The 25806-nt window shown below is 50.2% G+C and overlaps 1 protein-coding gene across 4 annotated transcripts in view; it reads right to left on the reverse strand.

Annotated features, from left to right (window-relative positions):
- The window catches only part of LOC147705734 (sulfotransferase 1C1-like), a 698364-nt gene that overhangs the window by 499258 nt on the left and 173300 nt on the right, over positions 1 to 25806 (reverse strand). For all 4 annotated transcript variants that reach the window (XM_086932178.1, XM_086932181.1, XM_086932180.1 and 1 more), the window contains 2 exons: positions 8993 to 9090; positions 8124 to 8250 (listed from right to left, as the gene is read on the reverse strand). In XM_086932178.1, the coding sequence (XP_086788304.1) occupies positions 8124 to 8250; positions 8993 to 9090 (225 nt within the window). The remainder of the gene's footprint in view (positions 1 to 8123; positions 8251 to 8992; positions 9091 to 25806) is intronic.

Here is a 25806-nt window from a genome sequence, read left to right on the forward strand (position 1 = left end):
ACATGGGCGAGAAGTAGACCAGGACAAAGAGGGGTACTTTTAACCCAGACCAGGTTTATTGGGTCGAAAATCAGAACAAAAGAGAAGAGGACGGGAATGTCCTTCCCAAGGCTTGTTGGAAAGTCTATTGCTGGCTTTTCAGCAAGGAATTATGGGTGGTGTAGTCCAGTAACTTCCTGGTGACAAAGTATATCCGCGTCTTGGGCAAGCTCTTCCTTCAGTGGTTGCTCCGCGATTTGATGGACCCAGGTGGAGAAAAAAAAAGAGAAAAGAAAACCATCAGGAAGGGGATCTCCTTCTTTCTAAATGTCGCGGGTGTGCCGGGGACTGTAGGGGGGGGAGGAAACCACCTCTACCGTCACCAGTGTAGCGCTCCTGCAGTGCGGGCTCTAAGTTTACTCAAGCGCACTACCCCCACCCTTACGCTTCAACCGCTCTGCTCCCCAAGCTATCCCAAGGCGTCCCCGTACTTTGTGTAACCACAACCCTTCTCCTGGGCTGTGGCGGGCCTCTAACAGCGGGGCTTCCTCTGTAAGCGGGTCCGCGTCTTCCGTGAACGGCTGGTCCTGACTCCACGGGGGTACCGCAAATGTTGCCACCAGTTCAGCTCCCGGTCCCGATGAACAACCTTCTTCTCCGGCGTCTTCCTTTTTCAGCTCCTGTGACGCGGGTGACCCCGTCACGTGATCGGTCCAGCCAGAGGATTTAAAGGGCCCACACTCCCCGAGGACGTTCTGTAAGTACAGAAGGGGAGAACAGTGAGGGGGAAAGTGCCCCAATTGCTGCTCCAGAAAGTCAGCGTCGTCACAGGGGGATTGTATGTAAAGTTGATGTGTTACATATTACTTTTACGCTCAGTTGATGCTGATCCACTGAGTGCGGCGGTAGCGGGGGACGGCTCTAGGAGCATGTTGTGCATGGATAGCATACTGTGGATGCAAGGTGACCTTGACCCCAGCGCGCAACGCACTACGTGGTTGTTCTATTCACGGTTGGGTTTGGGAGGGGAGGGGGAGGAGGGCGGGCAGGGTGTCGGCCAGGCCAGGTTGGGGGAGGTATGATGTGGGAGGGGGATGGGTACTGTTTCATTGCAATGCACAGGAGGGATCAGTAAGGGGGGAAGTGGCTGTTGTCACGACACAGATTGAGCTCACTAAGTAGGGTACATGGCTGGAGACCTCGCGCTTTCGCACTATGCACACCATCTCAGGATGACTAACCCACCTGAAGCGCAGGAGCATGCACAGATGGCCACCATACATGCCCTCACTTGGAACCTTAGGGGGCTGAATGATTTCAGGAAGCTGAGGAATGTGCTGAGTTATTTAAAAAGACAAAATATAGACATAGCGCTGCTGCAGGAAACCCATTTGCCACTCTCTAGCAGGATGCTACGCAGCAGAGGTCTGGAGGGGAACATAGCAGCGGCAGGGTTCACGATGCATGCCAGAGGGGTCATCACATGGGTTAACCCGCGGTCGAAAATCATACTGCACACACTAAGAACCGATCCTGAGGGTTGATACGTCATAGCGACCTGTAGGGTATGGGGCTGGACTTACTGGTGGTGAACGCTTATGGTCCCAATTATGATGCCCCGGAATTCTATGAATCACTAGCTGCAATGATTGGCTCATATGGCATGCCCCAAATACTCTGGGGAGAGGACTTTAATCAGACGCTTAACCTAGACATTGACAGGTTGACTGGCTCACCTTGCAGGCCATCGGCTGCGGCACAGATGCTGTCTGCTAGACTTCTTGTTCTAGACATGGAGGACGTATGGAGAAGCAGAAATGCTGATCCGGGAGGATATACCCACTACTCGGCTTATCATGGAGTGCACACCAGAAAAGATTATTGGTTTGCTACCACGGGGGTGCTTCGTAGTATTAGGAATTGCAGGGTCCTGCCGCGCACGCTGTCGGACCACTCCCCCATACTGTTGGTCATGGCGGCTCCGCCTAGGAAAATCCCCCCCTTTATGTGGCGGTTTCCACCATACTCGCTCCTAGACCCTGCTTTTAGAGGGGAACTGCCAGAGGAGATAGACCTATTTTTTCAAAAGAATGTGGGGTCAGTGGAGGACTTCCACACGGTATGGGAAGCGAAGGCCATAAGGCACCGGTTATCGGAATTAGAAAGCCAGCTGCAGGTCCTAGAGAAACGGCAACTGAGCCGACCAGATGGCGCCACGGAGGAGGAAATAAAGAACCTCATTGCAGAGTACCATGATGCAGCAGACAGGGAGGTAAAACACTTGGGCAAATATGCCACTGCCCGCACTTATGGTGAAGGTGAAAGGCCTGGCTCTGTGCTGGCTAACATTCTTAAAGGCAGGAGAGGGAAGCCACTGGTCACGGAGCTGAAAGCGACTGATGGCCAACGCGCCACGGATGAGGCAGATATAGCTAACATATTCAGAGACTAATACTCGGAATTGTACTCCTTGAAGTGCGGGGATTTGTCAGCTGAAATTCTAGATTACCTGGAGCATATAAAGCTCCCATTTCTCACTAACTCACAAAGGGAATTCCTCATGTTTCCTATACAACACGACGAGATTAGGGAGGCCCTGGCCTCTATGCGCGCGGGCAGCGCACCTGGTATAGATGGCCTGACGGTAGACTTTTACAAAACATTTCAGGAACAACTGCTACCACATATCTCCACTCTGATGAGTGACATCTGTATTCAGGGCAGCATTCCGAGCTCCGAAAGGGAGGCAATGATAGTCACTATCCTCAAACCGGATAAGACACACCACGAGTGCGGTTCATACCGGCCGCTGTCACTACTGAACGTAGACACCAAGTTATATGCCAAAGTCCTGGCGACAAGGCTTGCGTTGCTAGCCCCCGAATTAGTGGCCCCTGAGCAGGCAGGATTTATACCTAGCAGGAATTTGACGTATAATGTTAGAACGGTATTAGGGACAATCCAGCATGTCAAACAGGACACAGCAGCCATGGCAATATTCTTCGACTTGGAAAAGGCATTTGACTCAGTGGAATGGCCATTTGTACTCCAGGTATTACGAAGGATGGGACTGGGGGCTGCAAATGATTGGCGCCCTTAACAAGGGACCCTCGGCTAGAGTGTGAGTTGGCAACGCGGTCTCGCAATCCCTCTACATCGGCAGAGGTAGTCGCCAGGGGTGCCCCCTATCCCCGTTGTTGTATGCTCTAGCTACAGAACCGTTGGCTTGCGCACTGAGAGAGTACCATAGCCACGAGGGCATACGAATCCCGACCTACAAAATAGTAGTGTCAATGTACGCTGATGATACGCTGCTCTACGTTCATGACCCCGCGACAAACCTGTACCCGCTGCTGAGAGAGGTGGTTCACTTTGGTGCGCTCTCGGGCTTTAAAGTCAATTGGGCAAAATTGATTGTTTTTCCTCTCACGCCTGCGACTAGGCAAATAGAGATGGAATTCCCGCTCCAGTGGTCCGAAGACCCGATCAGATATCTTGGAATACAACTCCACACGGACCCGGAGCTGCTCATCAGCCAAAACTACGGGAGAGCAGTTAGTAAGCTGGAAGACGATATAGTGCTCTGGAGTAGACTCCCACTCACTCTCATGGGCCGCATAGCCGTTATGAAAATGGTGGTCCTACCGCGGGTCCTTTTCCTATTTAATGCCATTCCAATAGTACGATCTCAGGCTTTCTTCCAGCGGCTGACGAGCCTCATGATTAGCTTGGCGTGGGCGGGTAAGCAACCCAGGGTCAGGTGGTCAATTCTCACTCTGCCCTACAGTATGGGAGGCCTGGGCGCCCCAGACCTTGAACTTTACTACAGAGTAGCACAAGCGTCGCACCTACACACTTGGGTACACGGCGACAAGGTGATCCCACATGTCTGCATGGAGCGACTGTTTGCACACCCGCAACCGCTCCCGGCAACGATCTGCATGCCTTTGGACCGTAGAACTGGAATACTGGACTCCATAACTGCTACTAGTCATGCATGGCACTCGCTTCTACAGCGGCGGGGAGGGGTGCTGCTATATTCACCAGATATGCCCCTGGAGTGGATGCTCTGGCTTCCGCCGTTGGGAGAGAAAGGTGTAACTAGGGAGCTGGTGAAACTCGGAATACACCAAGCGGGCGAGCTATTCCAGGATGAAGTGGTCAAAACCTGGGACCAAGTAAGCGGCGAACGCAGAGATATACCTATGCTGCAACGATTTCAATTCCACAGGGTGCGAAGTGCTCTATTGGAGTTGCTTGGCGCGGACATGGCAGAACCACCAGAAGTCCTAGAACTGGCACACGTTATCAAGGTCAAGGAGTCCCGCAAACTCCTCACGAATCTTTATACGATAGCTAGGTCGCAAGGAGAGCACCAGCTCATAAAAGCGAGACTGGCATGGCAAAGAGACCTGGAGACCACGATAGACAACGCAGTGTGGCGATACTGTGAAAGCACGAAGCAGATCTCGCTCAATGGGCGGCACAGGTTGATCCACTTTAAATTCCTGCAGAGGGTCTACTACACTCCGGAGAGACTCCATAGATACGGTCTACGGCAAACGACAGACTGTGAACGATGCCACACTGCTAATGCTGACTTCATGCATTTGGCGTGTAGCTGCCCGGGCATCCGGGCGTTCTGGTGCGACATCTTCTCGGAAATGAGTAAGATCCTGGAGGTAGACATGACTCCGGAGCCTGGCTTGGCACTAATGGGCAACTCCAAGCGGCTCCCAGTCGCGATTCGCCAACTTACGGATATGGGGATGTTAATGGCCAAGAGAGTAGTGGCACATTGTTGGATGAGAGGCCCGCTCCCTACCAAACTAGATGGGCGCGAGACATGTTGAACTGCAGCACCCAAGCGGAGCACTATAGTGAATTACTGCCCCCCCAAAAGCCGCCCTAAAAACTTTTCGGCTTTGTACCAAACGTACCTCAGTGGCACAGAGCTGGATGGGACCGCAAGTCCGGAGACGGTGACCCCGGGCCAGCAGACCGACAATGGCACGGACTCGGTACTTCGAACAGTGGGACTGGAGGGAAGCACACTTGACTCAGTGATTGATTCACGGAGCTCGTCAGAGGGGGAGTGAGAGACGAGCTATGGACAAAGGGCGGGGTGGAAACGCGGACACACTGCTTACCTCACGGATGGCTGGGGAATCGAGCCTGCAGAAGACACTCTGGCCTGGGCGGCTCTGATGTGGCGCTGGCATTGCTCTTGCGTGCATTTAAAGAAAGAGTGGATGTGAAACTGGACACGGCCTCTTTATGGCACTTACACCCTTACCACAAACTGTGAAGCAATGAGGGCAGGGAGGCTGGGGTTGGAGTCCTCACTTGGAATGTTGTTTTTGTTTGTTAAAGTTAAGACACGAACGCACCTAACTTCAATCTGAGCTTCAGTGTTGAGGGGGGAGAGAGAGGGGTTGAGCTGTTTGGGGAAAAGACTAAAACCACGCAAGATAACTGTAACGTGCTTTGTCAGAAAGGCTAGCTGGTTGATTTATCTGCCCCCCCCCCGAGGCATACGCTGCCGGACCCCCGGGTTGTCGGCTGAAGGGCTGTGTCTACACATGTCTGATGTTCAGTTCAAATATGCATAACGCGGCCGGCCCCTGAGGTTGTAGGCCAAGAGCTGTGTTCTGAAGTTCGTGCCAATAAAAGACTTAAAAAAAAAAAAAAAGAAAAACAAGTACAGCTTTTATGGTGTTCTAAACCCAGTCTCGTAATTGGCAAGCTATCTGTTTTGGTTTCCCATGTTAAAGGTGCTCTCTCAGGTGCTAATAAAAACAAAGTTTACAAAATGCTTGTTAAAATCTTTACACTTCTTTAAACTTAAATAAAGTTGTTATTTAGGTAAGTTCTTTCCTTAAATTCTGTTGTGGGAAGAAGACTTCTTATTCTCTTTGCATCTGTTATATACCAGGATTGCATTTAAACCTTATTCTAAGCTACTGTGTAATATCAAACACATAGAAACAGTTTTTATAATTGAAAGGCCTAATTTATGAAAGTTATTAACTGCCTTAACTGTTGCACAGGAGTCTATAGTGGAGCTGCCTAAAGAGAGTTGAGTTTGGACTGATGAGTGTTAAGAGCACCATTTGAAGTATGATTTTAACAAAATGATTTATAAAAACAATTTTCAACAAGAGGGCAAAAAGTCTCAACATGCGAAGGCCCTGGTTCCTTAGCCCAGTTGGTAATCATATTTTTGTATTGTTTCTCTAAAAGTAATCGCTTTAACGTATACTCTACTATTTATTAAATCAACAATAACCCTTCATCCACTGGAAGTGACTGACTCATTCAAGTGTATTGCATGATTTTTTTCAGTTTATCTGTTTAGAGTGTTTTCAGAACATTTTGGTTTATTTTGTCACATACGCTATGTCAAAGTTGTATCTTTGAACTCATAGACTCAAAATGGCATACCCTAGTATTGTCCTTTCCCCAAATCGCCACATAGAGCACTGAAATTGTCCCTTTTCAGTGCATTAGTGATTTTAGCTAATTTATTCCAAAATTGTGCTTTAAATGCACTTTTGATTTAATCTTTTTAAAATTTTTCACAGGGCAGGGGAACCTCCGATCAAAAGCTTACTGTGAGGAAGGCTCCCTTGCTGAAATTCAGATTGGGTATTACATCTGACTTTTAGCAGTGCCTAGTTGAGGATGTGGGTGGAGCTAATATAGTAAGTGGGTGGAGCCAGTTGAGGAAGTGGATGGAGCCATGATAAAGTAGGTGTGGCCTCCGTTAAAGATTTGAGCACCTGCACTTCATTTTTTACAAATTAAGCACTGAACTGGGTGAGATGTTGCTCCAGGCTGGGGGAAGGCACTGAGGAGTCCCTCTTCCACAAAAAAAACCTTGAGGTCCTTTAAAGCCACCTGTTCAACAACCCATTTCTCAAAGAATGGTTTCATGCTCTTATTTAGGTCATCAATGTTTAGTGTGTTGATCACTCAGGGTTGGACTAGGCACAAAACTAGGTGCTCTGTTGGTAGCTAGATTGGCAGAGACCCTACCTTTAAGGTCCTCAGCAGGAGGAAGTTGGGGAAAGTAAGTTACAGCACCCAGAAGTGTAGTTAGGAGGAAATTGAGTAATGATAATCTCTCCAATGAATCGTGATAATACAAACCAATAGTTCAGAACCTCCTTTACAAGACTACAACTTAAGACTTTGGTGCACTCTTCACATCTTAGAGCAAAGATGTGCATAATATTACAGTCAGAAGAGGTATCAAACCCTGGAGCCAAATATGTGCCAGCAATTCAACAGTCCAGTTCTGTGGAAGTCTCCTGGCCCTGGGCACACAAGCTGCTACTTCTGTAACATTAATCCCTCATCTTGTATAAACACATTGGTGGCAGCCAGTGACCATACACCTCTGCAGGGCTTCTTTCAACAGCACTGGCCAAGCTGGAGTAGGTGGGCATTGGGGATCTTCGTTTGACCCCTGTTGGAGCTTAGCACATCAGGCTCGGAGTCCGTGACACTGGGTCTTTCAACGATCCAGCTACCTTTGCTCACTCTCACTGCTGTACCACCAAGATATTAGCCTTAGTCAACTGTTGCTGTAACTGCCAGACCATTCACCTATTCTTTTCAGCTGGGTTGGTCTACACCAAACTCTTATCTGAGTGTAGCATAGTAGGCCAACAGCATTGAGTCGGGGCATGAGCTGCAGAACACACTTCAGTGCCGGGTGCCTCCCAATGTCTTCTGTCAGCTACTCAAAATCAGTAAGGCCATGTGAACCTCAGGTGGAAAGGCAGCAGTATCTAATTCACACACTTCTGTTGCCCCCAATACATTATGAAAGGACCACCTGCAGATAATTGAAAGGCCCCACCCTCACAGATGATATAAAAAGGTGTCAAAACCCAAGAGCTCATTGGAAAAGAAAGACCATGATAGGGAGCTACATCAATTGGCAACTTTACATTCTGGTAGATAACCTCACCACTTCCTGTACCCTTTGTTTCCTAATAAGGGTGTAGAAAATCTTATTGTATCATGTAGACATGGTATATCCTCATCAGTAACAGTGCCTCCCTCACCTGCCTGTCAGAGTGTAATAATAAAGCCCCACCCTCTTTCTCTCCTGACACTAATGGCCTCTAACTTACCCTCCCCAGCGAGAAAGGCATCAAAATATTCATCCCAGGTTCCAGGTGCCGGCAGCCCATAGTTCATCCGCTGGAAGTGGTAATAGGATACTAGGCTGTCCTTGGGATTGCGAGCCACATAGATTACCTGGAACAAAGTAGACAGAGGTTAAATGTATCAATGACAGCTCTCGCCTTGGCTCCTAAATTGAAATGTTGTGTCTCTAAGGTACAAGACAAATTCTAGGTGGTCTGAAGCAGCGAAAGCATCAGCTTCCTGCATGATGTAGGTGTCCCCAGCAGCTAAGGATACGCTGCGCTTCTCATCTAGGACAGGGAGACAAGGTACAGACGTCCCTATAATCGTCTACTTTACAAGGACTCTGCCTGGAGGGGACAATCTGTTGGTGTCCAGAGAGGCTGTCAAGCTAGATCTCTAGATCCTATGATTATTTATTGATTATACCTGGCGAAAAAGGTCAATGAATTTATGACGTACCTCAGAGACGAGGGACATGGGCTCATGCTATGCATGAAGGCTACATAGCATTGCTTGACACCTCAGCTTTATCCCATGAGAGAACGTTTACCTTCCAAGGTATAGGCTACAACTAAGGCAGAAACTCAAGGTTGGTAAACAACAGAGTATCCAAGAACTACTGCTTCTAAAGGGAAGCTTAACACATTGACCGCGGCGCGTATTCCGCCACTGTGCTGGGATTCTAATTAGTGGGCAGGGTTCGGACGGCCCCCGGCCATCTCTGCACACGCCCACCGTTATGTGGGACGGCTGAGGGCTGTCTGTAGCATCAAAGGGGTTAATCACTAAGCCCATTAATAACATTCTTAACTACCCAGTGAAGTCTTTGACATCTTGAAGTCCCCTTTACCTTGCAGCCCTGCTTCCAGAAGGACAGCGGGACCAGTTGGACAGGAAGGTGTGTCTTGATGCATCGTGGAGGAGACATCGCCTCTGCCAGCTCAAGGCCTGCAAAAGATAAAATGGAGCATTTACACCTCATTAGACTGAGCATATATTGGCTATGTCAGTAATCTCTGTTCCAGCCACTCACTAGTTATTACTATCTGGAGGCTCATTGAAAAGTTGGAACTGTGAGAAGTTGGCCTGGTATGTGATGCTCACTAATTCTAGTGATCACCTTGTACCATGCCAAGCAACCCTTATGATGATTGGTTGGAAGTCAACCTTATAGACCAGCTATCCTCGTAGCGTGGACAAAGCAGTCTTAGGCTAAACTCTGTAAAGGCATGTGAAGCAAGCTGTTTTACCAGACACAATCCCCTTGAATACCAAATGAAAGGACACCACACAGATATATATAGAATATATATATATTTATTTATTTACTACAAAATCCCCTATACTCCTTATGAGCACAGAAGCAAATGCGTTAAAACAAAACACAGTTTAAATATACAAAAGTTGACAATATGGATGAGCCCTAGGGGCCACCTAAACCATATACTAAAATAGTGGTATAAGAACCACCTAGCTGAAAGGAAGTAGGCCTAGGGCCTTGGGAATCGCTGGAGCTGTTCGGGACTAACAGTGATGAAGTCGGGAAAGGCCCGCGGTACTCGTGTGCAGTGCGGAAAGTGCACGCATATACCAATGTTAAGTCAATGGTGCGTAAAAGTTACAGAGTTAGTTATTAAGGAACCTTCCGAGTGACTTAGAGGAGTGAAACTTTAGACACAGACACTAGAGGTGTGTACCAGTGTAGGAACACCGGCGTTGCTGAGTTACCTCACCCACAGGAAGCGGGTGCACAGGTGTGAAGTAGTGTCAGGTTTCGTCACGCAGGTCGATGGTGCTTGGAGCTGAAGATGCTGCAGGCGGCTCGATGTGAAGAGTTCCGGTGGACCCAAGGGTGGATCTGAAGTGGTGAAGTCCTGAAAGCAGAGGGGACAATGTTCAAAGTCACTAGCCAGTGACTACCGTGGAACCAGGATGAAACCAGGCGATGTTGGGTGCAAACAGGCGATGAGGTGTAGCTTCTCTCTGCAGCCACGTGGACACGAAGAGGTCGATGACGTCCAGGCGTTGGTCACGAGCTGTCCCATAAAGGCTCTAGCTGATGGCGGTGTCGGCAACTTGATCGGAGCAAACAGGCCTTGCTAATGCAAGCCACGCAGGAATCGAAAAAGGCTTATCACTCGGACCAGCAAGGTCAGAGCGGGTGCTCCTTTTCACAGGAGTGAGGGCAAGTCTGGAGCAACCAGACCCGCAATGTAGATTGTAGGTTTCGTCACCAAGATGGCCGCTCACCACGTGAGAAATGGCCAGGATGGCGTGTCGAGTGGCACGATGCAAAACGGCCTCACGCAGATCGTGAAGATGCTGGGGGGCTGATCTTCAGTGCAATGGCTGCTCGGTTGTAGGGGTTCTCAATCCCCAAAGCACAGCGTCGAGGGTGCCTCGGGTGCTGCGCAGTCAGCTTTTCGGGGGTCTTCCAAGATGTCCGGTCCCACGTCTCACAGTGCCTCCACGGGTCCCTTCTTTGCAAGGATTGTGGATCGGGCAGTGAGAAGTCTGGGAGTCTGGGTCTCGTCAAGCTCTGGGCTCGGGCTCTGGCAGGAGGCGGCGGCAAAGCAGACGTCGAGTTGCTGGATGGTGCCTGTGTTCACAGGGTGGCCACTCCTAGGCCACAAGGGAGATGCTCTTCAGTCTTCTGTGCAGCAGAATGTCAAAGTCCGGCGTCTTCTTAATTTTAAGTTGATTTCAGGATGATCTGAGGTGCTATGGCACTGCTCCCACTCTTATTCCCAATCTGAGGGGTGGATCACCTGCTAGGTCCCTCCTCTGGGTGGGACCAGGAAGGGGGGAGGTTACACCCCCTTTCCTTTGTCCAGCTCCTCGCCAGGCCTGGGTCTGGAAAGTCCCAGGCCCGGTTTGGAATGGCTTATGCACAAGGACACCTTGTGTGCCCTGGGCATGTCTGATTCTATTCAGCCCTGTCCTACCCAATACACAATATCCTGTCTGGGGTGGTGCTCGCACCGCCCAATGCAGGAAACCCTTTGTCCAAGCCTCCCTTGCTGGAAGGACTCCTAGCAGCAGCAGGTCAGACTTGTGTCTGTGGTGGCAGCATCCATTTTGTGATGCTGAGGCTCTGGTTAACTTTAACCGGGGTTAATGCTATGTACATGTTGTGTCCCTCTAGAAGGGTGGAATGCTATCCCTGTTGACAGAACTGTCGAGGGGATAGTATTCCAAATCGTATAACACCTTACTCGACATGTTTTGATAAAGCCAAACCAAAATTAGCATATAACCGCGAGGATTATAATGCACTTAAGAGTATATGGTATGGCAATATCCCAGAACAGCTAAGGGAGTTGTTCCCGACAGCTGCAGACAGGATCAGCTCATGCTAGAGCACCATCTCACATGAAACCACCCACTCTGCCCCGAGGATTGCAGGGGCCTTCCATATGAATGGCTTATAGGTTAACATGTGTCCAGTTAAGGCTAGATATAGGGATACTATATCTAAGCAAGAGGTGATTACACCAACTTACCCCAGCTGAGTGATCAGCCAGTTGTGTCAAATATGGAGGCCAGGCCAGGGGTGGCACAATGCATGCTGCAGCCCCTGGTAGGCCTTGGCTACACCTATGCCCTGGGTACCTATGGTACACTGTTACAGGGGCCTATAAGGTGAACCAGTTCCAATTGTGTATGCACCTAAGGTACATGGAGTCCATTTTAAGGAGAGAGCAATTAGCCTGGTGCCCTGAATAGCAGGATCCCAGGCCAACTATGTCAAAAACCAACTAAACACCAGGCAAAACGTTTGGGGGTAACCATAGTCAGATATCCACCTTCCTACACAACCCCCCCCCAAACAAAAGGAGATAAGGCTATCCTTGACCAGGTAAGCCTATATTGCCTAAGTGGCCATATAAGGAAGTACCAGCTCTGGCTTGGTTTCCAAATCATTACCAAGTAGGCAATCTACAGGCAAGTTTGCTGACACTGCCACTCTCTTTGGGCCAGTGACACCTCCCCAGCTAAGATTGACTACTGCCATGGGATGTTTGGTTTCTATGCCATCAATGTTTGTCACCTGATATGTGGCATCAGGTAAAAGTTGCCTTGAGGGGACTAGACATTCAGCCACCATGGTGATGCTAGCCCCTGTGTCTCTGAAGGCCTCAACTTTCAAGCCATTGATGAGGGGCTCCTGTCTATACTTAATCAAAGTGTTTGGGCAAGCAGTGAAATTGGCAAACCCCATGCCAGTTTCATAGACAAGAGTATCTGAGGTAGGGGACCTGGTTAGGCCAGAATCCACCTGAGTTCCAAAGGTAAACCCACCCAAATTCTTGGGGGTGCTCTCACCACCTGGGGGAATACTGCTGACAGTGACAGGAGGTGTTGGAGCCTTACATGGAGGTATATTTTCCTTATTACCATTCTTGGGACAACAGCTGTCTGATTTCCAATGTCCAACCTGTTTACAGGCATGGCAGTAAGGCTTTTTCTCTGTAGAGGAAGTGTTCTGGGACCCACCCTTTCCATTGGAGTCTTCTCTTTGGATTTATCCCCACCTTTCTCTTGAGGCTTGGTAGTCTCTTTCTTTTGGTCACCACCCTGGTTCTTAGGCCTGATCCTGGTTCTGACCCATTTGTCTGCCCTCTTACCCAATTCTTGTGGAGAGGTCAGATCAGAGTCAACCAGGTGCTGATGTAGAAGCTGATTTTGACAATTACTTAAGATTTGCTCTCTCATAATTAAATTATACAATCCTGTATAGTCAGTAACCTTACTTCCCAGCAACCAGCCCTCCAGAGCCTTAGTGGCACATTCAACAAATTCAGACCAGTCCTGAGTCTGTGTCTTCTGGGTATCTCTGAACATTAACCTGTACTGTTCAGTGGTAGGTATGGGCGAATTTTGCGAATCTCGCGTTCGCGAATTTTGCGGATTTGCGAACTCGCAATCCGCAAAATCCGCGAATTCGCTGATTTTTTTTTATGTTTGCACGGGTTTCTGCAAGTTCGCGAGGGTTTTGTACAATTTTGCAAATTGCGAAATTGTACAAAACGCGTGCGAACTTGCAGAAACCTGTGCGAACACAATGTGCCCAGTAGGGTATGTGCCTCGTCTTGTGTGAATAAAAGGTCAGAGAAAGATCAGTTCAGCAGAGCTCCTGGTCACAGGAACAGCACGGGTATTGCGCTCGTGAAAAGTCAAGGATGCAAAGCCTATCCAGCATCACAGCTGATTTTCCATGGTAGATTTGGGAAGAAGGCACACCTGTCCAGCCTCGACGACGCTCACGATTGTTTTTGGGCTAATGAATGAGTCACTGAATTTGAGCATCAACTAGTTCGAGCGTCCATGTGTGTGTTACTATGCAATCGTCCCGAAGGGCGCAGGGGTCCCTTGAGTGAGCTGTGAGCTGTAACTATTTTACAATGGCGCCAGCAAGCTGCCAGCGCCGTTGTAAAATAGTTACAAAGTTAGCTTGCACAGGAAGCACTTAGATAAAATAAAGCAGCACCTGCTTCGTTTTATCTAGTGGTTCCTGTGCAAGCTAACTTTGTAACTATTTTACAACGGCGCTGGCAGCTTGCTGGCGCCATTGTAAAATAGTTGCATGAGTGGGGGTTCAACTTTTGAACCCGTTACGCTCGCGGATTTTTTTTTGCGGATTGTGTGGGAAATCCGCAAAATTTGCGGATTGCGGATTTCCCAAAAATCCGCAAAATCCGCGAGCGTAACGGATTTCCCGCTCACACTTATTCAGTGGTTAAGCCTAACCCATCAATCAGAGCACTCTTCAGGACCAGGTAGTTTCTAGAATCCCATCACTAACTGTGAGGAGTCTGTCTCGGCCTCTACCTTCAAAGGAGAGCCACAAGATTGCTGTCCACTGCTCCTGAGGGATCTGCTGTACTTTGCAGGCTCTCTCAAGTGCAGTCATCCATTTATGGATATCATCCCCAGCTTTGTAGGGGGGCAAAATCTTACTCAGGTTTCTGGAATCAAAAGACCTGTCTTTATCCTTAGGGATAGTGCTGCCACCAGTGAATCCTCATCCACTCTCTCTAGGCTGTCTTGCTCTAGCAAGTTTCTCTTGGGCCAGGGCAACTTCTAGTTCTTGCTTCTGGATCCTAAGCTCAGCCTCTCTCATTTTAGCCTCATGTTCCCTTCTCTGAGGGCTAGTCATCCCCCTTCTGGAGCAACCATGAGAGCCTCTAGAAGCTTGGGAGGTGTTGGATTCACCTGAGTGATTCCTCCTCCTCCTTTGCTCCTGGTTAAGTCCATTTGGGGGTCTGAATGGGTTGGACCCACTTTCAGTCCCAAATAGGCTTAAGTTAGTCTGGTTAAGCCTGCTGACTAGCACCTGACTATTTCTGCCATCATCAGAATCACTGCTCCCCCCTTCTGTCTCCTCTTCTTCTTCCTCCTCATCAGGCTGAATATCTCCAGTGACTTGGTCATCCTCATCTACCTGGACTATGGGGACAGGGGCATCAGAATTGTCATCTTCAGGGGGAGAGCCTCCTTCAGCATTCCCTGTGGGGTCTGCTTTAGCGGTCTTTAGAGCCTCAGACTGGTCTAAGAGCTCTCTAAGGTGGTCTGTAGTAGGGGTTGGCCCTGTCCTAAGACCTCTTAAGGCACAAAGCTGCTTTAGTTCCTTAAAGGAGAATATAGCAAATTTGGATGGTGCCCTTGGAGGGTCACTCTCAACAGAGACATTCCCAGTGGAACCCTCTGCTCCAGACATTGCTCTAGTGTGGGTGGATATGTTGCAATCTACCTACACTGGTGTTTACCTACTAAAGCTATCTAGTAGTTGTAGTCAGGGTGTGCTACTCCCTATCCTCTACAACAACTACGTTCTGTAGAACTTAAGTATACTAGTCTTGTTTTATATGTACCTAGTAGGTACCTGTATGATCTTTCAAATGATACTCTCAAAGATTGTAATGGTAAAACAAACAGCAAGCTCAAATCCCAACTGCTGCTCACCAATGTGAGAAGCTGGCCTGGTATGTGATGCTCACTAATTCTAGTGATCACCTTGTACCATGCCAAGCAAACCTTATGATGTTTGGTTGTAGATCAACCTTATAGACCAGCTATCCTAGTAGCGTGGATTAAGCAGTCTTAGGCTAAACTCTGTAAAGGCATGTGAAGCAAGCTGTTTTACCATACACAATCCCCTTGAATACTAGATGAAAGGACACCACACAGATATATATTGAAAATATATATATATTTATTTACTACAAAATCCCCTATACTCTTTATGAGCATCGAAGCAAATGCGTTAAAACAAAACACAGTTTAAATATACAAAAGTTGCACAATATGGATGAGCCCTAGGGGTCACCTAAACCATATACTAAAATAGTGGTATAAGAACCACCTAGCTGAAAGGAAGTAGGCCTAGGGCCTTGGGAATCACTGGAGTTGTTTGGGACTAACAGTGATGAAGTCGGGAAAGGCCCGCGGGACTCGGGTGCAGTGCGGAAAGTGCACGCATATACCAATGTTAAGTCAATGGTGCGTAAAAGTTACAAAGTTAGTTATTAAGGAACCTTCCGAGTGACCTAGAGGAGTGAAACTTTAGACACAGACACTAGAGGTGGGTACCAGTGTAGGAACATTGGCGTTGCTGAGTTACTTCACCCACAGGAAGCGGGTGCACAGGTGCGAAGTAGTGTCGGGTTTCGTCACGCAGGTCGATGGTGCTTGGAGCTGAAGATGCCGCAGGCGGCTCGATGTGAAGAGTTCCGGTGGACCCAAGGGTGGATCTGAAGTAGTGAAGATCTGAAAGCAGAGGGGACAATGTTCAAAGTCACTAGCCAGTGACTACTGTGGAACCAGGATGGAACCAAGCAATGCCGGGTGCAAACAGGCGATGGGGTGTAGCTTCTCTCTGCTGCCACGTGGACACGAAGAAGTCGAGGATGTCCAGGCGTCGGTCACAAGTTGTCCCACAATAGCTCTAGCTGATGGCGGTGTCGGCAACTTGATCGGAGAAAACAGGCCTTGGCTAATGCAAGCCACGCAGGAATCAAAAAAGGCTTATCATTCGGACCAGCAAGGTCAGAGTGGGTGCTCCTTTTCACAGGAGTGAGGGCAAGTCTGGAGCAACCAGACCCACAGTGTAGATTGTAGGTTTCGTCACCAAGATGGCCGCTGACCACGTGGCAAGTGGCCGGGATGGCGTGTCGAGTGGCACGATGCAAAAAGGCCCCACGCAGATCGTGAAGATGCTGGGGGGCTGATCTTCGGTGCAAGGGCTGCTCGGTTGTAGGGGTTCTCAATCCCCAGAACACAGCATCGAGGGTGCCTCGGGTGCTGCGCAGTCAGCTTTTAAAGGGTCTTCCAAGATGTCCGGTCCCACGTCTCTCGGTGCCTCCACGGGTCCCTTCTTTGCAAGGACTGTGGATCGGGCGGTTAGAAGTCTGGGTCTCATCAAGCTTTGGGCTCGGGCTCTGGCGGGAGGCGGCGGCAAAGCAGACGTCGAGTTGCTGGATGGTGCCTGTGTTCACAGGGTGGCCACTCCTAGGCCACAAGGAAGATGCTCTTCAGTCTTCTGTGCAGCAGAATGTCAAAGTCCGGCGTCTTCTTAGTTTTAAGTTGATTTCAGGATGATCTGAGGTGCTATGGCACTGCTCCCACTCTTATTCCCAATCTGAGGGGTGGATCCCCTGCTAGGTCCCTTCTCTGGGTGGGACCAGGAAGGGCGGCGGTTACACCCCCTTTCCTTTGTCCAGCTCCTCACCAGGCCTGGGTCTGGAAAGTCCCAGGACCGGTTTGGACTGGCTTATGCACGAGGACACCTTGGTTGCCCCGGGCATGTCTGATTCTATTCAGCCCTGTCCTACCCAATACACAAAATCCTGTCTGGGGTGGTGCTCGCACCTCCCAAGGCAGGAAACCTTTTGTCCAAGCCTCCCTCGCTGGAAGGACTCCCAGCAGCAGGAGGTCAGACTTGTGTCTGTGGTGGCAGCATCCATTTTGTGATGCTGAGTCTCTGGTTAACTTTAACCGGGGTTAAGGCTATGTACATGTTGTGTCCCTCTAGAAGGGTGGAATGCTATCCCCGTTGACAGAATTGTCGAGGGGATAGTATTCCAAATCATATGACACCTTACTCGACATGTTTTGATAAAGCCAAACCAAAGTTAGCATATAACCGCGAGGATTATAATGCACTTAAGAGTATATGGTATGGCAATATCCCGGAACAGCTAAGGGAGTTGTTCCCTACAGCTGCAGACAGGCTCAGCTCATGCTAGAGCACCATCTCACATGAAACCACGCACTCTGCCCCCAGGATTGCAGGGGCCTTCCATAGGAATGGTTTATAGGTTAACATGTGTCCAGTTAAGGCTAGATATAGGGATACTATATCTAAGCAAGAGGTGATTACACCAACTTACCCCAGCTGAGTGATCAGCCAGTTGTGTCAAATATGGATGCCAGGCCAGGGGTGGCACAATGCATGCTGCAGCCCCTGGTAGGCCTTGGCTACACCTATGCCCTGGGTACCTATGGTACACTGTTACAGGGGCCTATAAGGTGAACCAGTTCCAATTGTGTATGCACCTAAGGTACATGGAGTCCATTTTAAGGAGAAAGCAATTAGCCTGGGGCCCTGAATAGCAGGATCCCAGGCCAACTATGTAAAAAACCAGCTAAACACTAGGCAAAAAGTTTGGGGGTAACCATAGTCAGATATCCACCTTCCTACAGGAACCAAACCCTAGTCTGCTCTAAAACCTTGCTTCATGTCGATAGCAGCATGTCAGAACTAACCTATCTCTAAGCATTCTGCGAAGATGTGCCTTAACCAAAAACACTCACTGTCCAGTCGCCAGAGTTTGCATTGCTTTGTTTCATCTCCTATAGAAATGGAGGAATTGGCACACCTTTACCTGAGCTGTGCTGGCTGCTTTTTCCTGACACACTGGCATGAGTTATTTATTAGTTTGTAGTTGTAACTATTTTTCATCAACCCATTTGTACATGACCACGGATTTTTGTACCCTTCACTCTGTTTCGCGTACTAAGAATTTCGGTACAGTTCCTATAGCTGGAAATTTGGAATTAAGGTTGTAGTCTTGGGGCTATCATCCCTGGGGCATTGCAGATTCCCGCACAGTTCAAGGTTGCTATAATTTCCTCTCTTCTTGTGGTTACCATTCCAGAGAACATACACTGTTCCTGTAGGTGGTAGCACTGGCATAACAAAACTTGAGGGGGCCCCCCTGCAAGGCACGTTGAGGGCCTCCTTGGGACTCAATCATGAGCTCTCCCGCCAGAGTAATGTGCTGAGGGGACCCCCTGGAACTTGCACCCCCCCCACATGGCATGGGCTGCAGGGACCTGTGTTACACCACTGGGTGACAGGGTCTGCATTGGTCTGATGCAAAAGCAAATAGGAACTATGCTTTGAGTGGAATTCTCCAGGGGACAGTGGGACTCAAAGCACAGCCGGGGGTCACATGCGCCCTTGGTCAACAGCAATAGGCTGCTGTTTTCTTGATTGAACAGAAATAGCCACAGGCATGCTAAATAAACGGGTAAGCGTTTATTTACAGTTAACTGAATTTAAAGAAAGGAAGTAACCAAGGTATCCTGCACCACTCAACTTTAGGAATACCTTCATTGTTTTAGACATGTTATGTTATGTTAAGTAAGTATTTATAAAGCGCAGAGCTACTCAATAGGGTGTCCCGGCGCTAAGACGGAGCTGGCTGTGTGCTGTTGAAACCAGGTCGAGTACTATTGCTGGAATAACCAGGTTTTCAATGACTTCTTAAACCCAAGGAGGTCCTGTATCTGTCTTAGTTCCAGTTGCAGGGTGTTCCAGAGTTGAGCTGCCTGCACCTGAAATTGCGTGCCAACTGTAGCGCTGAAGACCTCAATGTTCGGTACAGGCAATAGAACTGGACTCTCTTCCTGATGTACACAGCACCTGTGCCGTGGAGAGCCTTAACGCCAGGACCATTGCTTTAAAACAGATCCTCTTGGGAACTGGCAGCCAATGTACGGATTTCAGATGTGGAGACATCCTTGATCTCGGACTAAGCATGAGTATTGCTCTGGCTGCTGCTTTCTGAGACACCTGCAGCCGTGCCAATAGATATTCTGGTAGCCCTAAGTACAGGATATTTATGTAGTCCAGCCTGGAGACAATCAGTGCCGGGACCACCGTTTTCCTGTGTGTAATAGGCAGAAGGGGCAGAAATTGCTTTGGCGTGTTCAACATGCCGAAGCATGATCCAACAACTGTCTGAATCTGGGCCTACATGGAGAGATTATCATCCAGCTTCACTCCTAAATTTTTAACTGTCTTTACCAAGGTTGTGGGAGGGGACATGTCCACTGACCACCAGTTTCGCCAAACGTTGCTATGGGGAAGGCCAAAAAAGATGATCTCTGTTTTTTCGGAGTTACATTTAAGTTGATTTGATTAGAGCTAGGAGAACACTTCTGATAAACAGGACTTAATCACATCTCCTTTAAAATCCGAGTCTTTGTCGCAGGTAAAGAGCAGCTGTGTATCGTCCCCATACAATACAATGTTTGCTCTGTGAGCCTCTGCCAGATTCGCTAAGGGGGTCATATATATATTAAAAAGAGTTGGGCTCAGAATCGAACCCTAAGGACCTCCCACCTCCAGAGGGGGGTGGCAAAAGGCAGGGACCAAACTGTTTGCTGGAGATCCTTTAGAAAGGAGGCAAACCAGTTGAGTACCGAACCCCCAAAACCGCACTCCTGGAGTCTCAACAGGAGTCGGTTGTGGGGGACAGTATCAAAGGCCACAGATAAGTCCAATAATATCAATACAGCCTTGCCACCCTTGTCCAAAACATCCTTTATGGCCTCCGAGACTTCCAATAGCGCCGTTTCAGTGCTAAAATTTGCCCTGAATCCAGACTGGCTCTGGTGGAGTGCCTAATTAGATTCAACAAATGGGAAGGTGACAATATTTACAAATTTTTTCAGGACCTTGGAAAAAAGGGAAGCAGAGATATTGGCCTATAATTAGAGGCTAACTCTGGATCAAATGTCGGCTTTTTTAATAAGGGGAGAATTTCTCACCATCTTCCACCTGTCAGGGACCAGTTCTTCTGCAGAGAGAGATTTCGAATCCGAATAACCACAGGATTAATAATTGGCTGGGCACAGGTCGCAGGGGGAGCCAGATTTAAAGCGTTTCATGATTTCCAGAGATTTGACCATGGAGACAAGGGAAAACTGAGTGAAAGACGGTTTTCTTACTTGTTTTTGTTAGCTGCTGATTCAATTTTAGAGGTGTTTACAGGCACTCTTACTTTTCTTGAGGGCTGTTGTGAACCATGGGGCAGAGGACCGAACAGTCTTCGCAGAGCGCAAAGCAGGGGGTGCAAGCTCCCTTGCACAAAGCTGGAGCCAGTTGTCCAAACCCGCAGCATCAGCCTACAGGTCTCCGCTAAAGGGAATCAGCTTGAATGTTGATGACAGAGCTCAAAGCGTCAGGTGTGATAAGATGGAAAGGTCCGAAACTACTTATACAGGACTTCCCAGAGGAATTAGGGTGATTTGATTCCTTCCTGATTATGAAATCAAGAAGGAAGTGATCAGACCACACAAGGGAAAAGGGGTTGGCCAGCTTCTATTTTTACCGTAGAGAAGATCTGATCTAGAATGTGTCCCTTTTCATGGGTAGGGTAATGTACGTAAGGGGCCAACTCTAACATCTCCAGGGACTCTTGTAATCTGATAGAGTCTTGGTCATCCGAATTGTCCATGTGGATATTAAAATCGCCTAACACCAGACAGTGTTTGTATTTTGTAACAAAGGATGAGGCAGTGTCACTAATGGACTCAAGAAATATGCCGTCGGGGCCCGGGGTCTGTATATTAAAATGCCCGCCAGTGTTTGATGTGAAAACACCCCCAAATAGAAGCAGAGGCTTTCAGCTCCCAATACTTCTTCCAAAGAGAATATTGTGCAAGAGAAATTATTTTTAAAGATAATAGCAAAGCCTCCGCCAATGCCATCATACAGATCCTTCCTAATTATCGGATAGCCCGTCGGGATAGCAGAGGCAATGGTAAGATTTGAAGGCTCAGTAAGCCACATCTCTGTTAGACATATATAAAGTCCAGGCTTTTATCCACTAATAGGTCATATATGTTAAGGGCATGTTTTTTCATAGACCATGTATTAAGAAGCAAAGCCCGTAGTTGATCAGTCTCTTGAGACTGATTGACATCGCTGGGACTGGAATTACTCCAGACACCCTCTTTAATATGGGCCCTGTCTCTATAGTAGAAGCAACCCAGCCACATTGTAAGCAGCCAGTTTTAATTGGCTCCAAATGAAGGGGAAGAGGAAGAGGGGAGCCTCAGCTCGCACCCGTTCCTATTTCTACGAGTGCATGTCTGCTACAGCATAAGCTGGAAGTGGGGTTAGAAAAATTACCGGCAGCTGGGCTGGCGCAGGCCGCCTCTGGGACGCTGACAGGTTGGTGTGCCTTCTGCACGGTCGAAGCATTGTGCTTTTTATAGAGGGGGCGAGAGAAGACTAGAGCGCTGACCGAGCCAGGCGGGCCCGCTCTTACAGGCGGGTACCGCATGACACGCTCGAGTGTTAAACTAATTAAAATGGTCTCAATGCACCAACAGTATAAAATCCGACAACAAGTGGAAAATACAAATTTATAAAAAACTAGCAGCATTAATTGGCCCCGTGTAGAGAGCCACTCGGGCTCTCCACTACATTGTTGCTTTTCCCCCACGCACGCACGCACAACCCCGGGGCGGGCTCGCGCCGGGGTATAAATAAACAAGCGGAAGACCGCTCGTGGTCTTTCCAGCTAACTGTTGTCTAAGTGTCCGTGTGCCCTTATTGCTTGCATTGTATAAGCACGTGGTAGGCCTCACTTACCACTTTACATTGGCGACGAGGCGGTCGTATGCCACGCGTGCCCGCCGCCTCCTGCTCATCCTGCTGTGTGTGCTCCGGCCGCAGCGCCTAGCCGCTCCTGCATGCGGCACCCGGAGACCGAGACCCGCCCACGCGTCACCCGTGAGGGTGCGCCTTCAGCCGGCGGGACTCGTGGTACCGGCGCGCAGCCTTCGCTTCCTGCGGGTGAGTGATCCCTCTGCCCCGCCTGCGCGCGCTCACCGCGCCCCCGCAGCTCGCCGGCCAGCGAGGGGATTGAAGGCACCGGCGGAACCACGTGTTCGCGGCCCGGAGCAGGCCCGCCTCTTCTTCTCCGTCGGAGACCCCAGGGAGACGCCTCTGCCACGTGCGCGCGCTGGGCTCCGCGCAGCTCTCTCTCCCTCGGCACGCTGCATCAAGCATTGGCTGCTGCAATTCCGGCACACCTCTGCCTGGCCACGGAACGCTGAGGAACTAACAAGCATTGGCCAATGCACTTTGAGCTCCGCTCATACCCATGAACAGGGGTGTCTGTAAGGCCTGCTACCCTGCGGACTAGGCGATTAACTGAGCACAAGGGAAGACACTAGAGTCCATCACTACACCCAAGGTTACCAGCGTGCAGCTGAACCCGGGCACACTGCTAGGTGCACCAACACGACCCCGGAAAGCACCACACCTCCTCAACAACAGCGCCACCATGAGTCAAGACGCTGGCGCAGTACAAGACGGCGTCGCCCAGCCTCCGCCACCTGCCATTCCCCCACAGGCCAACGCCCAGGCGGGGAACCAGGCCCCTGCTGGGCCCACTACTCCTGCACAGCCTGCCCACCTGCACGCCGGCGCGGCGCCCATCCCGCCATTCAGCGAAACGTCGGATCCAGCCACAGCTGCCCTCCGATGGAGAGCGTGGGTCGGACGCCTCAATCTATACTTCAAGGGAACCAGAGAAACCAATGGTACGGTGAAGAGGTCACTACTCATCCTCTATGGGGGTCAAGAAATCTACGACCTATTCGAGTCGCTCCCAAACACCGGTGCCGAGAACGACTACGACGCCGCGGTCGCGGCCCTCAACGCCCATTTTGATCCGCAGCTAAACAACGACTTCGAGAAGTTCAAGTTTAAGCGCGCCTGGCAGACTGAGTCTGAATCCGTCGACATGTATTATGCCCGGCTCCGTCGACTTGCGAGCACATGCCCGTTCACAGACCCCAGGGAAGAGATCAGGGACCAAATAATCGTCGGATGCAAGTCCAAGCTTCTTCGCAAATTGATCCTCAGGCAGCCAGGAATTTCGCTTGATGAGATCCTCGTCCTGGCCAGATCACATGAACTGTCGGATGCGAGGGCTGAAGAGATGGAGGTGGCGTTGCGCACGCCAGTCATCGTTCCAGCGATGGCGCGAACCCCGACCATCAAGGAAGAGCGGGTGGACGCCATCCACCGACGATTCCCGCCAGCGAGGCAGAGACAAGGCCCTCCACGGACAAACCGCTGTGGGTACTGCGGTGAAGATCACCCGGCCGCCGCCACGTGCAGCGCCAGAGGCAAGACGTGTCTCAAGTGTGGGCGCCTCAATCACTTTTCCGCCGTTTGCCGGGGAGGCAAATTCAAATCGGCAGGCCCACGTGCCCGTGCGGTGACGCAGCGAATTCACCAGCTGTCGCTTGACCAAGACCGGCCCCCGCCGGATACCGAAGCACAAGACCGTCGGCCCAGGTATGAGGACGACGAAGATGACGAGGTATACATCGTCTCCTATGTCAGCCGAGCATCTACGAAACGACGGCCTCCACCCATGTGCGCCATCACCGTCGACGGGACGAACGTCAATGCGCTGATAGACACAGGGGCATCCGTCAACGTCATGGATTCGGAGCAGTACGACAGTATGTCCCCGAAGCCGACGCTGTCACCGTCCACGGCAAGAATATACACATATGGAAGTACGGAACCGCTCCCGCTCCGAGGGGTAATCCAAACCACGGTTGTCAATGGAGACTACTCCACAGAGGCCAAGTTCCACATCACTGAAGGCAAGAAAGGCACCCTCCTGAGCTGCCATACCGCGGAAGATCTCGGCCTGGTCTTCTTCGCCAACCAGGTGCACCAGGCCCATGCTGACTTTATGCTCAAAGACTTCCCCGAGTTGTTCAAGGGCCTTGGCAAGCTCAAGGGGAGGAAGTTTAAACTTCACATAGACCCAACCGTGAGGCCCGTCGCACTCAGGCATAGGCGGGTACCTTTCAATCTACGGCCACAAGTAGAAGAGGAGCTACGGAAGCTCGAAGAGCTGGGGGTAATAGAAAAAGTGTCGGGACCGACACCGTGGGTCTCCCCGCTGGTCGTGGCCCCCAAACCGAAGCAGCCAGGAGCCATTCGCCTGTGTGTGGATATGAGACTCCCAAACACTGCCGTCAAGCGCGAGAGGCATATCACGCTCACCATGGAGGACATCATAGCGGACCTCAACGGGGCGAAGTGGTTTTCGAAGCTGGACCTAAACTCCGGATATCACCAGCTAGAGTTGGAGCCGGCCAGCAGGTACATTACCACGTTTTCGACACATGTGGGGCTACGTCGATACACCCGGCTCAGCTTCGGCGTGTCATCGGCAGCTGAAGTATTTCAAAACGCCATTCGGGAGGTGCTGTCCGGACTGACGGGTGTCATCAATCTGAGCGATGACATCCTTGTCTACTCATCAACCCTAGAAGAACATCACACCCACCTACGAGCAACCCTACAGAGGCTTGCCGAAAACGGGCTGACCTTGCATAGGACCAAATGTGCTTTTTACCAGGAAGCAGTGGACTTCTTCGGGTACACCTTCAGCAGAGAGGGCCTCAAAGTAGACCCAAAGAAAGCGGAGGCGATCAAAGCGGCCAGCACACCCCGGAACCCAACGGAAGTGCGCAGCTTCTTGGGCATGGCCACGTACTGCGGCCGGTTCATCCCGAACCTGGCTGCCATCGCGGAACCACTCCGAGCCCTCACCCGCACCGATCAGAAGTGGGACTGGACCGCGACCGCCAACAAGGCGTTCCAGAACATTAAAGCCGGTCTTCTGGACAACACCACCATGGCCTACTTTCAGCCAAGAAGGAAAACCGAACTGATTGTGGACGCCAGTCCCGTGGGGCTAGGAGCCGTTCTTTTGCAAGAGTATGGTCCGGAAGAATGGAGACCGGTCGCCTATGCCAGCAAGGCGCTGACGGACACGGAAACTAGGTACGCACAGATAGAGAGGGAGGCCCTGGCCATCAAATGGGCCTGCCAGCATTTTCATCTCTACCTCTGTGGACAAGAATTCACCGTGGTCACAGACCACAAGCCGCTCCTACCGCTCTTTGCGGGAACCTCAAGACTAGCCCCTCCACGGATCGAGCGGTGGGCCGTCCAGCTACAAGGCTATCGCTTCAAAGTGGTGTTCCGGCCTGGCGCTCATAACCCCGCCGACTACCTGTCGCGGCATCCGGACGTTGCCACACAGCTGCCATCCAGAGAGGACGGAGAAGAGGTGGAGGAGATAGTGCATATGGTCACGCAGGCCGCGTGTCCTGAAAACATGACCCTTACAGAAATCGGGGAAGCCACGGCGGGGGATGAAACCCTCACGAGAGTACGCCGAGCCCTCGAGGAAAATCAATGGGCCCGTTTCCTCGATGGTGCCTCGAGCCTTCGTCCGGAAGTCAGCCATGCGAGGCAGCAGCTCTGGCACGTCCGCAGTGAACTCAGTATAGGAGAAGAAGGAGTAATCCTGCGGGGACACC

Source organism: Lissotriton vulgaris, chromosome 7 (assembly GCF_964263255.1).
Source record: "Lissotriton vulgaris chromosome 7, aLisVul1.2, whole genome shotgun sequence".
Taxonomy (NCBI): Eukaryota; Metazoa; Chordata; class Amphibia; order Caudata; family Salamandridae; genus Lissotriton; species Lissotriton vulgaris.